Source organism: Porites lutea, chromosome 9 (assembly GCF_958299795.1).
Source record: "Porites lutea chromosome 9, jaPorLute2.1, whole genome shotgun sequence".
Lineage (NCBI taxonomy): Eukaryota > Metazoa > Cnidaria > Anthozoa > Scleractinia > Poritidae > Porites > Porites lutea.
In genome coordinates this window covers 13,230,101-13,245,459 of record NC_133209.1, presented here as the reverse complement: position 1 = coordinate 13,245,459, position 15,359 = coordinate 13,230,101, and the positions used below count along the sequence as shown (strand labels likewise).

At 40.2% G+C, this 15,359-nt stretch overlaps 1 protein-coding gene across 1 annotated transcript in view; it reads left to right on the top strand.

Moving 5' to 3' along the window:
• Nucleotides 1-8,238, top strand: part of LOC140948160 (uncharacterized) — a 40,600-nt gene extending 32,362 nt beyond the window's left edge. The window contains exons 14-20 of the mRNA XM_073397383.1: nt 158-257; nt 2,334-2,495; nt 3,348-3,416; nt 3,729-3,807; nt 5,574-6,292; nt 7,138-7,206; nt 7,784-8,238. Coding sequence (XP_073253484.1) covers nt 158-257; nt 2,334-2,495; nt 3,348-3,416; nt 3,729-3,807; nt 5,574-6,292; nt 7,138-7,206; nt 7,784-7,828 — 1,243 coding nt within the window. The 3' untranslated portion in view covers nt 7,829-8,238. The remainder of the gene's footprint in view (nt 1-157; nt 258-2,333; nt 2,496-3,347; nt 3,417-3,728; nt 3,808-5,573; nt 6,293-7,137; nt 7,207-7,783) is intronic.
• The last annotated feature ends 7,121 nt before the right edge of the window (nt 8,239-15,359 follow it).

Genomic DNA, 15,359 nt, shown 5'->3' with positions numbered 1-15,359 from the left:
ATCGCTCTAGAGCATGTGAGTCCGAGAGGAACGGTTCTCTTTGGTGTTTTGCGTCCTCTTTTTTCTTTTTCGGCGAAACAGCGCGTCTCTGACGCGTATTTGCGCGTAAGGGAAAACCCTGACAGCTGAACTGTAATTAGGTTTCATATGTAAACAGGGCTGGGAATATTCATAATCGAGGTCATGGATTGCAGAGTTTAGGACAAGTGGATCAAGGAGAACTGGAAAGAAAACGGAACAAGACACTGGAACATCAGGTGACCCTTAAACTAAGTTATCTTATTATCCCATTAATTTTTCACGGCTATTATTAAAAAATTTCCTATCGTTTTATGGACTGATTGTTTTACAACTTTCAGGTTATTTTACCCAAAGTAAAGCAGGCGTGTTACTAGAAGGCCTTGTCCACTACACTCTTTCTTTTTCATAAGAATGTTGTTTTTGCGGCCCGGTCTTAATATTCTTTTTTTCTGCCAATTTTAGGCTGAAATATTCTTGCATTATTCTTAAATTTTAGCTTTTGACTTTTCCGTTGTAATGTATTGTGGTCTAAAGTTCAGTTGATGCTGGTTTTTTTGTTTTTGTTTTGTTCCCTAGTTTTCACCGCTAATTGTATTGTATTTACAGATTTTCAACAAAATCTCAGCCTTCGGCTTATTCTTATTGTATTCTTGAAATTTCGCAAATTTCAGTCTCGATATTCTCATAAAAAAACTTGTTATATTAAAAATAAAGAGTGTACTAGATTATACACCGCGGTAGTGAGGGTTTCCTGACGTTCTGTTCAAAGCCAACAGCTTAACATTACCTCCCAATCGTGTGACGTCGTTCTGAATGATAGACGAAGCACGATTTTATTTGAGTGTCAATCAGGGGCCCCCAACGACCGTTTCCTCCCAAATGCATTGAAAATACTTTTCAGGTTATCCAGAGTACTTTTAGATGTTTAGAAATGTATTCTAAGTGGCGCTAAAAATTTATATGTGTTCGGTCATCCTAGGGTAACTTGAATCTTCTAGAAATTACAAGGGCTTCAGTATTGTTTTCCCGAAAATTTTAGCTGCAATTTAAAGATTGACGAAATAGTAAAAGCATTTTCGATTCCGAAAATATTAGGTTTCCTTTCTCTACGAAAAATAGCTTAACCTGGTGAGTGAAATGGGAAAAATTAAACTTCACAAAATCGTAGGGAATTATTAGATAAGCTTCGAAAATTGTACATGAATGGAACGGTCATCTAGAAATTTTTAGCCTTCCTCAAGCTATAGAAAATTCTAGGCATTTTTTGCTTCTCCGATATTTCACGGAAAACAGTCGTTGGGTGCCCCTGAATAATACTGAATACACTGTTTTACGTACGCTACTGGAGATGGGATCGCCATTTCTACGTGACTCACCCGAATCCCTCGAAGGTTCCTTCCTCCCGGCATTGCTCAGACCCTGAGTATTGGTCCGGGCCTGGAGATCAAACACGCGGCCTTCTGCTCTACAGTCGAGCTCTTTACTTCCCTGCTAGCAGAGGCCTTTTTCACCCTGGTATTTGGCTCGGAAGAGAAGAGGCCTCTGTTAGCAGGGATGATATTTACATACTGAGCTAGTCCTGCCGCACACTAGTTTACCAGGTAGACCCTGGCAAAGCAACCGAGCAAACGTCAATAAACCGGCACTCAACTTAGTGTTACCAAGTGGTGGTGATAATATGATATTACGGACCTTAAGATCCGACGACAGCGACGGCAACGAGAACGTCAATAAAGCAATAGGTTTAATAACCAAAACAACAATTTTGCACGTGTATCACGCTTTTTTGTACATTTCCTTGCCGTCGCTGCAGGACTACGACGTGAAAATGCCTAATTTGACGTTTTACATAGGAAGTACACAAGTGACGAGGACATTTCCTCTCACTTTCTGAACTTGGATATGGTTCTTAGGCTTCTCCGGACAGATATTTCACAGTTTTACTTACGCTACTGGAGACGGGATCGCCATTTCTACGTGACTCACCCGAACCCCTCGAAGGTGAAGCCGTTTTGCAGGGCAAAGGTAGTACTAGCCTCCCAGCAGAAGTCCTTTGGGGTTCGTTTGAATGAGTGACGAACGAACCCCAAAGGACTTCTGCTGGGAGTCTAAGGCAGTACCTTCCTCCCGGCATTACTCAGACCTTGAGTATTAGTCCTGCCTTGGAGATCAAACCCGCGGCCTTCTGCTCGCTGTCCTCGGATCTCAAGGTCCCTGTTAGTGATTTGCTGCTGGTGGTCGACATTAACCTGAGAATATTTATCGCGATGATTATCGTAGTGTTACTGGAAAGTTATATTGAATTATTTTAGCTTGCCATTAAAGAGCAAGTAGAGGAGAAAAGACGGCTTAAGCAGGAAGAGAAAGAAAGAAGGATGAAAGAGGAAGCTGAGAAAGAAAGAACGCTAGCATTAGAGCGAGAAAGACTTCACAAACAGTATCAGGAAGAACTGAAAATGCGTCAAGAAAAAGAGGTGAGGATAATTGTTGTTAGTAAAATCCAACTAGTGGTCTATTATCAATGCTGCGTTCTGATTGGCTGAGCTACTACTAGGCTATATGTTATAGCCTACTAATAGCGAAAAGCGCGCGCTTTTTGGCGGCAAAAAAGGATTAAAGTCTAGCTTTAACTAGCTAAAATTTTTTTATTCTCGATATTTTTGACCAACTAGTTGGATTTTACTAAAACAATTATTCCTCTCGCCCTCATGGCCTCTGAGTCTATAGCCCATTCGGCCTTCTGCCTCATGGCCTATTGACTCAGAGCCCATTCGGGCTCGAGGAATAATTGTTAAATAGTAAGCTATGATGAGGCCCATAGGATCTGTATATGTTCTTGTGTTTGGTAGTTGTTATTAGATACTTCGGATGTGATATATCAAAATATGACTGCCACTGAATGTAAGTAGTACATCTTATGATTTTTGCTGGTTCCACTTTCCGTGATACGATATGTGATTAAACAGATATTTACATAGACATTCACCCTTGTTCTGTAGTCTTAACTAACAAAGCGTGTCTTAAAAAAAGTTCAGGGTGTCCGTGTATAATCTTAAGCGCTCTTACAATGTATGTTGATCGTCTCGATCGGGCTAAGGAACTAGAGTAGAAGTCAGAAATGCCCAGTGAAATATTGATATAACACAAGCAACAGCAACGATGTTTTACATCAGTGCGCTTAACTTTTTGTAAGATGAAGTTGTTGCTCTCGCTGTAATGTGATCGTTCCATTTCTAATCTTCTCTTACAGTAACACCTAGAATTTTTTTCACGTCGGTGTACTACTTGCACTTTAAAGTGACGTGTCTCTTGATTGCGTTTGGTAGGATGAAGCAAGGCGTCGGGCGGAGGCATTACAACTCAGTATTGTACAGGCCCACCAGTCCGCACAACAGGTAAGTTCTTTTTTTAGTAAAATAAGAGCCACGACCAATGACCAGTTGACCAGAACCACTATCAAAGAAAATGGAATATTTGATCATTCGAAGGGTATTTTGTCGTTGGTCTGAATTGGGCATGTTAAAAAGTGTCTTGAATATTCAAGATTCTTACCTATAACACAAGAGGTTGTTGTAAAATTTTGTTTGAGTTGTTTAATGGTTAGTTGATCTCTCAAAGCAGCTTCATCCTCCTCGGCTCCATTCGTTTTGTTGCTCCTTTCTCATTCATTTCCTTATTTACGTATGTATGTATTTGTTGACTTTCAGGAAAAAGCTGCAAAACGATTAAAGCATTTGGAGTCTGGTGGTCACGATGTATCTGGATTGCGATCCCGAATGGAAGAAGGTTTGTCATTTGTGAAGTTGCTTGGTCTGCAATGTGAGCGCTGGTCAACAACTGAACCTGAATAACTCAACATTGACTGATAAAGAGACCTCTTTCATAACAGGGGCGATTTATGTTTCCATACGTACTTTGATAAGTAATCTTGTCACAAGAACAGACACCATCAAAGACTGGAATTTTGATGAATTCCCTGTCCCTAACCTACCTTCTTTTTATATCATCGCTAACACTGACTTGTCCCCATCACCTCCTGCTCTTACCGTGCACGTTACAAAGACGGCTGGGAAGGAGTCAGTCATTAACATGAACCATCTTCTCATACATCGCGGTAAAGGACGTTTACTCAGTATTGAGCCTATCTTCAGTCTCCTTGCAGGTACCCTGGGCCCTCTTACTTGAAAAATATTGCCCTCTATAACTCCAGAAGAGGAGCCATGGGATCCTCATTGGCTAATTCCTAGATATTTAAGAATTTGTTCATGCTTAGCGTGCGTATATCGAGTTATGGATGCACGCGGGAAGTTTGGAGAGCACGAAAGATGCGTAAGAGTTGCACGAGGCGATAGCCGAGTGCAACTCTACCTTCTTGAGTGCTCTCCAAACTTCCCAAGTGCATCCATAACTCGATATACGCACAGCTAAAAGCATGAGCAAATTCTTTTATAACATAGCTGTCAAAAATGCTTGCTTTTCGATTAACTACAAAATTCTCGTAACGCGCGACACAATAACAAACGCTTCTATTGGCTGATTACAAACACGCCACAATGGTTTAGTTTGAATGAAAATTCTTTCTGAAAACTGAGAAAGAAAATTTGCTTATTTATTCGCTAACTATCAATGAAAACTAAAAAGAAACAAAGGAAAAAGAGTCTTAAAGTCCGCCTGAAGTGAAAATACTCACATGTTCGGAAGTCGTGGAGTACGGTTTGGATTTGCTTGAAAGATGTTTATGTTTGCTCGGCAAAATCCAGAAAACTTGTTTTTCAGCGAAGACGACTGTCATCCTACGTTAGCCTTATATTCATTTACGAACAATGGCTGGTCATTACGGCTTCTTGAGAAGACCCGGCAGCAGTTGTTTTTGTGAGTAATAAATTCATGTCTCCTTGTGTCATTTGTCTTGTTATTGCAAGAGAAATTTTCCTGCTTCAGTCGGATTGTTCGGCGATAACAAAAGTGTATAATTTTTTGCTGTTGAGCTTACTTTTAATTAACTTGTTTTGTAGGATATAAAACAAACGTTAAAAACGGAGGACACTTTGTACAAATTGGATATTTTCCGACACAGACCAATTTGTGGTCTTTTCTCAAGTAAATGTCAGTCTTTACGGCAGACTTTCAAGTTTCAACGAATCATGCAGGCTCTATTATTTGCGAAACATGTCGCGGCTTTTGCTGTTGCTTTGAGTGGCTAGAACGAAGCTAAATTCCAAAAAAGTCTAGAAAGTTTTTTATCATTGCCGTCGATTTTTGGGTACTTAGGAAAAGGGACGAAAAACACAGCTGAACAGTACACGTCATCTTATTTACGCACGGGCGTGCGTAAATAAAGATTTTGTTCATAGCGGCTCAATAGGACTTATATAGGGCAAGCACGCGCGCTATGTTATAAACCGTTTTTTGGCCTGTACTCATCTCCTGTATGTGCAACACGACAAAGTTAATACATTTATTTAGCACATTTTAAACAAGCAGGTATAATCATTTTGCGTTATAAGAAAAATCCCTAGTTAAACATTATTGTTGTTTATTTTTCTTCCCAGGTGACCAAGACACATCTATTTGGATGCGATCCACAGAAAGCTCGTCTTATGTAACGGAATATTCCCAGTTCAGTCCGCGAATAGAACGAACTGAGACGGGAGTACCGCAGGAGGATGATAGAAACAGTTCTTGGCAAAAGAACGCCCAACTGGAATCCGAGCTAAAAGAAATAAGTTTAAGTACATCATTGGAATCACAATGGACATCATCATCTCCGGTTCCTTCTCGAAAGAATGATTCTCAGGCGAATTCATACTTAGAATCGTCAAGACCAAGCAAAAAATCTACGCGGTCACAGTCAGAAAAAAGCCATAGAAAAAAACAACCGAGCAAACATCAAATCAGGAAACGCACTTCTTTGGAGAATGTAAAGCAAGAGGAAGTACCTGCCGCTCCTGCTTTACAAGATGCTTTTATGTTGCCCTACAGGCGGACTTCAAGTGCTACATTTGCTGTTGCCATGGATACCACCTCTCTGTCAGACCATGATACTACTGCTACTACTACAACTGATACAAGTAAACAGACAGGAAAGAAGGCAGACCAAGGTACTCTGAGAAAAACTAGAAATATAATAAAACACAACGAGCAAGTTAAAGGATCGGAGCGAGATGTCAATTCCAAAAATACCAGTATTTCTCTGACTGCGGAAAAGCGGAAGGTTAGACAAGTAAAGGCAAAGATTGCGGATGGAAAAAATGTGTTGGATACCGGAAAGGTTGGTCACCTTCTGATCTGGAATAATTCTTATTTCAATTCTTATTTCCATGGCTGTTGTAATGTTTGTATTATTCTTAGGCTGTCGGCGTATGTTTATGTTAAATCGAGTCAGATTTTCGTAAAATGTCATTTCTAGCAGAAATCAGTTGAAAGAGTCAAATATCCCCTTTCTCAGCGTAATCTTACATCCTATATACTACTAAAGCCCCATCATCCGCAGTACCAACTTAACATGTTTATTTTAACCAGGTTTTAAAAAAATGAAAAACCTTAACGATAAACTAGTACACGGGGTACACGGGGTCTTACACTGGATTCAATTGAACTTTAACTTACTCCAGTGTAATTTGTGCTAAATATGCAGTCGATAATAGTCAGTAAGCAGTTTTTTGAAGACAACAATTCTAAACCGTGTTTAACTAAATAACTTTTCAACATGTTAAAAATTTGTTTTGCATTGGGGATAATTCTCGCTTAAGAAAGCTACCTTGGGCGCTTGCTAATGGTGAGAACTGGCCGACTGCCAATCGGTCACTTTAGATATGAAATGCACTTATAGTGAAATAAGCCATTTCCGAGTTCCCCGGGCCTCTGTTTCAAAACGAGGGTAGGTGTTCAGCCGTTAATATGGAAATCATTTTTCATTCTCATGCAAATGAAACTTATTTTCATAAGAAAGGTTGTGCACCTAGCCTCATTTTGAAAGTGAGGGTTTTTGGAACTCGGAAGTGGCCTATTCTCTTCACAGCTGGACTGGTCTGGCCTTTTCTGGCTCACAGTATTAAAGCTCATGCACTAATTTCAAATTGCACCTGGTTAATGATTGCTAACAATTGTGTTTAGATCTCTCCAGAGCCATTACCTACAGCACGCCAGGAGATGATTTTACAACAACTTGCTTCTCTTAGACAAGTGAGTTTAAATCATAATTAATTACTACAGTATATATTCCTCAGATATTGTTAATTTTACAATAACTGAGCGATTTCTTGCGCCCTGATTGGTCGAGAGCTATGGTCGATAAGAGTACAGATCATGGAAATGACATCATGGTGGCGCAATTTCTTTTACTCTTTCTTGCGCGAGCAATGTTTACTGAGAAACTTCGACGGAAATGGATGTTACAAACTGCCTATGTTATTGTAAAAAAACAAGCTAACAACAAGTTTCCTTTGTCTGTACTCTTAGCGGCCATACGGCTTGCTGTTCGTGGTTCCAACTGAGTTGTGAACATTTTTACGTCATTTCTATGGTGAAGTTAATAAATAGATTCCATGTTGCTGTGCGTCTATTCAGTAATAGATCACAGATGACGTCAAAACTGAATGTGTTGAAAACAAAGAAGTGGCACTGCAAAGTTTTGAACATTTTGACGTCATGTCTATGGAGGGTATGAGTATAGATTATGGAACATTGTGTCGATTTGTTAAGTTGATACTTCGAAATTTGTGACAACGTTAATGCTTGTTTTTTTTTTTTTATCCCAAAGGGTTTAATGATGAAGGAACGAGAACTCACTTATAGTGCGCTGTAAAGAGCACAGTTGCAGCTCCACTTCCGTTTTGAGTAGAGGAATAAATAGAGGAACATTGACTGTCAGATTTGTGGTGTCACTGATGTGTTATCACCGTCTGACGTGTTTGTCTATGTGTTACTTTTAAGTGAAGCTTATAGACTGGGCCATTACAGCACGGCCCCATCAAGGTGGCTGGTATCTGTTATTTCGGAGGATTAGTGGCTCGAGAAAGTATTAATGGAATACCAGGAAGCAATGTAAATAGATTATAAAAATGTAGTTAAACTGGTAACTAGAAAAAGCAACTATTAAAAAAGACAGGAATCTGGTTCGTGTTCAGTGTGTTGTGCTGCCACTGGATTACAGTCGACTCCTGATAACTCGAGCCTTCAAGGGAAATAGGAATCAAAAAGTTCGAGTTGTAGTGAGATCGAATTATCGGGATTTCGGAACAAACACCCGGAAATAAGGGAAAAAAACAGGTTTTACTGTACCTTGTGGACTTTGATCAGATTTTTATTGTTGCTGCTATCTAGACAGACCACTTCGAGAAACTCCGATAACTTTACAATAGAGTGGGAAACTGACCATGTTCTGTTCTGATGAACAGTCCGTTCATCTGTTTGAGTAAAATGTACACCACGCGTGCGCTGTTCTAGTTTATTTTGCTCGCGCTTTGTTCAAATTTAAAATCTTGCGTGTACTTTTATTTTCGCGAGGCGCCCTATTTAAAGTCGCGTAGCGAGCTTTGAGTTCAGTTGTTAAACTGATTTTAAGCTGACCAGTTTCAACCCGTTTATTGATAACCAGAAGTTGCTAACCAGATAAACAGAAGTTGTTAACCGGAAAACCAGACTGTGTAAATGTGAACTGTTTTGTTTAAATACGGAGGCAGTTATAGAAGTAAATGTAAAGTCGATTTTGTTGTTGTGTTAGGTTACTTTCTGTTCATTTTCTACATTGTACTTAGGCCGAGTGCATACGTGCCAACGGACATGTTTACTTTATTTCAGATCGAATTGTACATGTAATTAAAATACGATTCTACCCTCGTATTTGGTCTTTTTAGCGTCTTTGGTCAACCAAACAAGCATTCGATATCTATTGTAAACAAGTTTCCCGAGAGCAAAGACAATGGCTAAGGATCTTCTAAAGAAAACGAAGATTAACCGAAGAAATACTAAGGCAGCAATGACGAGCGCATGAAAATCACTGCGCCATGTTATAGGAAGTTAGCGACCAAGAGAAGTGGTAAGAGAAGCCTTACTTAAACTTCAAATTGCGTTTGAGACACTGATGGTGCAACATGAAGAATTCGCGAAACTTATTGAAGACGACCAAGAGTTTGAGGCCCAAGAAGCTTGGCTAGAGGAGAGTCAAGAGTTCTTTATGAATTTAGAGACTGATACAAAGTTGTATTTATATAGTACAGAAGAGCTACAAGGCAATGTGCGAGTAAATAGTATGGAAACTCTATCTAGTGAAACTGAGAACTTTAACAAAAGTGATACTCCTAGCAAATTAAGGGTAGAAAGTAACAACATGAGCGATACTGTTGTTCATAATGTTATTAAGGAAACTAAAGCATTAGACATAAACAACTCAATGGATATAGTAAGAGAAATAGTGAGAGCGTTGGTAAAGTGCTGACTAAGGAAACATCCAAAATGTCGAAATTCTGTGGAAAAGTTAGGGATTACGCAATTTTCAGATCTGATTCTTAGCATGCTATTGAAGCCAGATATTGAAAGCGAGACTCAACTATATTACGTACGTGCCTGAAAGGACACCGCTCGATTCAGTCAAGGGAACTGGCTCATGTTGGGGATAAGCACAGATTTGTTCAACTCGAACGGTGAAAACTAAAATAAAAATGCAAAACTTGTAGGTAGAGAGCCAAATAGAACTGAAAAACGAACCAAATAAGCTCAAATACTCACAAGTTCTGTGCTCTCACTGCCATAAAACAACGCAACAACTCTCACAGATCAACACGCTAGTCACATGGAAAAAGAGGTCACGTGAACAGCGCTCAGGTCCCTATCAAAAAACCCTAACAGTTTTCGGATAATTATCATGCTCGATGTTTAAATTAGATTTGTCCCGAACATCCCGGCCGCCTTGGGGCGATCGCGTAGAACGTCCCAACAGTTAAACTCAGCATCTACATCGTATCTACTTCTTTCACATCGTTCTCAAGCAAGCACAACTTCTTTATAGGACGAACATAGACAGCGTCCTTAGTCTTGACCTTCACAGTCCGTACTAGACCATCTGGACCCGGGTACGTCTCCAACACTCGGTCTAGACTCCAATGCCCTCTGGGGGTGTTGTCGTTAACAAGCAGAACCAAGGCGTCGGGTTTGATATTAGGCAGCACTCTTCGCCATTTACCTCGTTGTTGGAGGGTTGGGATGTACTCCTTCAACCACCTTTCCCAAAAGAAATTGGCCAAAAATTGAACCTGCCTCCACTTGTTTCTATAAATGTCAGTCTTCTCAAAGACTCCAGGAGGCAAACAGATGATCTTCCTCTGCATCAATAGGTGGGCAAGTGTTAGTGGTTCGAGATCGTTCGGATCGTCCGAGTTCGCTGGAGGGCTCCTCCGTTAAGGATACGCTCAACCTCAGTAAGGGGTGCTCGTAGAACCACATCTGTCACAGTTAGCGCCCCCAAAATAGACTTTAAGACTGTCTTTACACTTCGAGCCATACGTTCCCACACGCCAGACGTACTTGACGCAGTCGGGGGTTGAAATACCCATTTACAGCCTCGTTGTATCAGCTCTCTCTCTATCTGCCCTTGGTTCCATTCCCGGTAGCCTGCGAACAGCAGACGCATTTCCGGTCGTCGCTTCTCTCCCACCGGAAATGCGTCTGCGCTTCGCAGGCTACATTCCCGGAGACTCTTCTTCAAATCTCGTTCGGATCCAACGAAGTTAGAACCATTGTCACATCGTAACTCTTTCACGTCTCCCCTTCGATTTATAAAACGCCTTAAACACAATGAACTCATCACTATCCATAGAATTAACCACTTCAACTTACAGGCTACGGGTGGTTAAACAGGTAAACAAGCAACACCACCGTTTCGCGGTTCTTCGGCCATGTTTCACATAAATCGGGCCAAAGAGGTCCAAATCAGTGAACGAAAACGGTGGCTCATAGGCTGTAAGTCGACACTTGGGTAAGGACGCCATCTGCTGGGTCATATGTTGGGCGTTAAGTTTCTTGCAGGTAAGGCATTGATGAAGGACCGATCTAACCAATAAACGCAATTGAGGGATCCAGAAATCTTCCCGCAACTTTGCTATAACATGTTCGCGTCCCAAGTGACCAATAAGGTGGTGAACGTGACGAACAATCAACTTGGCGACCCGATGGTCTCTGGGAAAAATCATTTGTTGGCCTAGTGCACAGGAGGTCGGCTTGAGCTGACCACGGCCATTAACTCTCAGGATTCCGCCTTCGTCAAGTTTGGGATTCAGTGAAGCAACCACCAAGCTTGACGGCTTGACCGCACCGTTCGACTTCAAATCTTTAATCTCCTGTACATACGCCAATCCTTGGACAATCCTCACAAAATTTTCGACCGGTGAATTTCGCGCCAAACAGGTATGAAAAGTCCTTTAAAATGGCAAACAACCAGGAAAAAAAAAAAACTTGTAGAAACTCTGACTTTCACATTAACTATAATACACCTTGTTTAGCCCCGAAAAATTTCGCGTTAGTATTGTTTTCAAGTTCTCCTGGGAGGATTGTAAATTCCAAGAGAAACTGGAAACAATGGTTATGCAAAACGTTTGGGGATAAGCAAGGTGTACTATGGGAATGTGAAAGTAGCGAATTACCTGTGATGGTAGCAAGGTATCAAGACCTTGCCACAGTTTTGGCCTAGCGGTCCTGGGTCCGAGTGAGGAGTGTTTACGTAGCGTCTGGACCCAAAGAACGCGCGTTGAAGGGTGTCACGTGATCAAGAATCGCGTGTGGTTCGTGTTCGTTAGGGCCGCGGTTGGAGTTAGAGTTCGTGTTATAGTCGGAGTAGGGTCGGAGAAAAATATTCTCGGTATGCCTTCAGAAACTCATTTATTAATAAACTCGTAAGAACGGGTTTATATTTGTAAACAAACGGTAAACCGGAGACATGTGGGAGTGGAATTTCTGTCCCCTCATGCGAACATTTATGAGAGCACGCATGCGCATTACGATAAAAGGTTCATACGATCATAAAACACATAATTTAATTCTTGAAAGCGATATTTACGAAAAAAAATGTCTTACGTTTTGACTTAGAAGTTGTGAGATTGCTACTAGATCTAATATGATCAGGTAACTGATTCCATAGCTCAGAGGTGGAGATGGCGAAAGCCCTAGCACGATAGATCTTCTGTTACTTTGAAGGTGAAAAGAAGAATTTAGAATTTAAGGTGTTGTATTGTCAACCTTCAACTGCATTGGAGAGACTAGCGATTGTCGCATCAACCTTAGAGTCTACACAAGCCACCCACACTCGACTAACGACAGCTACGGGAGTGTATGAACGTATTTGTCGTTTCAATTCCAAATGAAAATTAGAAAGAAGAATTAATAAGTGAATTCGAAATGGATTTTAAGAAATCTTGTTTGAGCTCTGGTCCAAGTTCTACCTATACCAGGTCTAAAGAAGGGGATGGATTAAAGAGGCCGGGTCTGAAAACGGGTGTGGAAAATAACATTTTTTTTAGTATGAAATAAGATCAGGATTTGGAGAACCGGGCGGCACACGCCCATCAAAAATTCCCGGAAATACCCCCCCGGTTACCTACCCAGTATCTAAGAGAAATACTCTATCTTATATTAACAGAAAACTTGTTCCAATTTTGCAGTAGCAAGTACCTACAGACCCATGTAACAACCATAGGAACGAATATAGCCGTTGCTTTTGTTAACATCTTCATGGCCAGAATAGAAAACCAAGTATTGAGACAAAGCCGTATTAAACCATATTCTGGGTACCAGAGGATTTTTTTCGCGTGCCGCTGGATGCTTCGGTGTCGGCTGCAGGCCGAGTGATCTTTGGCCTAAGGCAGAAATCAGTAGAGGCGTACCCGCGAGGAAAAAACGCGAGAACAAATGCTTTTCACGTGGGTCACTATGAAGACTTTACCGAATCGGAAACCGCGCATGAAAAGTCTCTTGGCGCCCGGCCAGGGTAATTGAGCCGCTGTTTTGGATTGGCTATGAGTTTTTCAAATGGAACACAAGTCTAGACAAATTAGAGAGCTAAAGTCGTGGAAAAGGCAAATCCAGAACTTCAAAATATTGCGTGTTGGTTCACTTCAAAGGAACTTTCTTTAAATCTTAAGAAAACGGACTTTATGATTTTTAAAACTACGAGAAAGAAGTTAAAAAAAACTATTGAAATTATAATTAATGTTCAAAAAATAAATCAAGTTATAATTAAATGCAATCAATTTCTAGGTCTTAATATAGATGAGGAACTCTCTTGGAAAGATCATATTGATCAGGTTGCAACAAAAATATCGAATATGACAGTAACTTGTTACTTTTTTAAATGTAGTAGTGACTGTAGATGTCCGCACAGCAAGTTGACTGTTAAAACGTCGTCTCATTTGGAGAGAATAAACAGACTCGACCGCGATTACTCGTATTGGTAATTTTTATCACTTGTTTGCCCCCTGAAAAACCTCGTGACATTGCGTTTATCCCATCAATCCTAAAGCGCGTGCAAAGATGGCGGGGATCTTGAATAAGGTCTATTACCTTCTCATCGATATCTCCCTCCTCCCAACATTGAATCCCTACATTTTCGCCCCGAGTTCTCCCTTCTCCCTATTATGGACCTCTTCCATCTATTTCTTGCGATGTTTGCCAAATAAAAACCAATCCACTAAAATATATATATATATATATAAAAATAGCCGTTTCAGGTGTCAATAGGCTTCAGCGCAGTGACCCCGCTGTTGGGCATATTTTCTGTAATAACGTTTCAAGACTAGGTAAGCCTCAGGGCTACAACATAGGCTTTTGTAAAGCTTACAGGCCCCTTTCATCCATTCTTGATAGCGCAACCCTTGAAATTCATCGAGTGTGCATACCAACCTTATTTTATTGTCGGCTACCATAAAGCTGTCTGTTGGTCTTTCTCGTACTTGAAATTCATTATGGGCAGGGAGCAAAATAGACCACTGTCTTTAGCAGGGATTGTAGTGACTGTCTGAATGATTTCTTTCATTTTAGGATGAAGCGGTGCGTCTAACTCATCTCGCGATGTTAGAAATACTCTGTTTTTGTTCTTAGCCGTCCTACTAATTTGCATCACAGGTCTTGTACCGTCCGTACAGTTTACTGAATTGTTCCCACTTGACTCGTACTTCAGAATGAGTATGATTGAGGCAGAAATTGATCATCTATGTATATGTTCTTGAAAATATGACAAGAGGTAGTTGGGCGAAAGAATTACCCGTTAAATTCTCTTTTAGTTTCAAAGCCAATTCTTGTTCACTTTAAACTTGAGTAACCGTCTTGTGTGGGACTGTAAGTTTCTAATACGTTAGGCTCTGTTGGATAGCTTGATCTACCGTATCCAACTTTCCTTCTGCGTTAGTCAACTGATCCAAAGCTTCCCCCATCTCTGTTTGAGGTTTATCTGTTGTTTTACGTTTTCTTGGCATATTGCTTCGGAAGAAAACCGCTGAGAATGACCAATTTGAAAAATTAAGTCGCTTTTATAAAAAACATAAACAATTGTTTTCCTCGCAGGCTTAAACTTGCCCATTTTTTTCAAACATGACATCATATCCTTTTTATTTAACAATAAAAGTAAGAAAGGACAACCTGGGCAAGTTGATTTAGTTTTAGGGTATGAAGTTAGACTAAGTCGTGGAACCATACAAAACGAGGGGTTGTTTCAACATGTGGTATTATTCAAGATGAGAGAAACATTCACCACTGTTCCCATGTTGTAATGACAATAAGACACAAAACGTTTACAAGATCAAGTCACTGTCAGAACAGAATTAAAGGTTTGGCAGAAGCGGGTCGAAAATTTATTAGTCTACTTTCTCTGTGACTATTGAGACTATTGTACGGCAGATCAAAGAGTTAAAGGGACAATGAAATGTTGAAAGAAGAAAAGAATGAATTAGAGACAAAACGGAAAGCTTGGAAACAAAAATTAAGTGGCATTTTAGATTGCTCCCTTTGTCCTCAATGTGTAGAGGACAAAGATCAAGTCTTTAACAGAGAGGAAGGTTTATCTTTGCTACCAAACAGAGAGCATACTTCATAGTATAAAGAGATTGATTGTGCTCTTATGTATGAATCACTGAAATGAGTAAAACATGTAAACACTCAATCAATAAATGTTTCTTTATTGGACATTGACTGTTATTTCTTTGGTGGCTCCAGTCTCATCAATTATCTTGAAGATCTTTTCACGAAATTGAATTCCGTTGTTTCCTCAACATGTTCAACAAAATGATGCGTTTACCTGAAATGCCAACATTTAACTATTGGGTAGTATACTGTTCCATTTCCTTTTTTTTCAT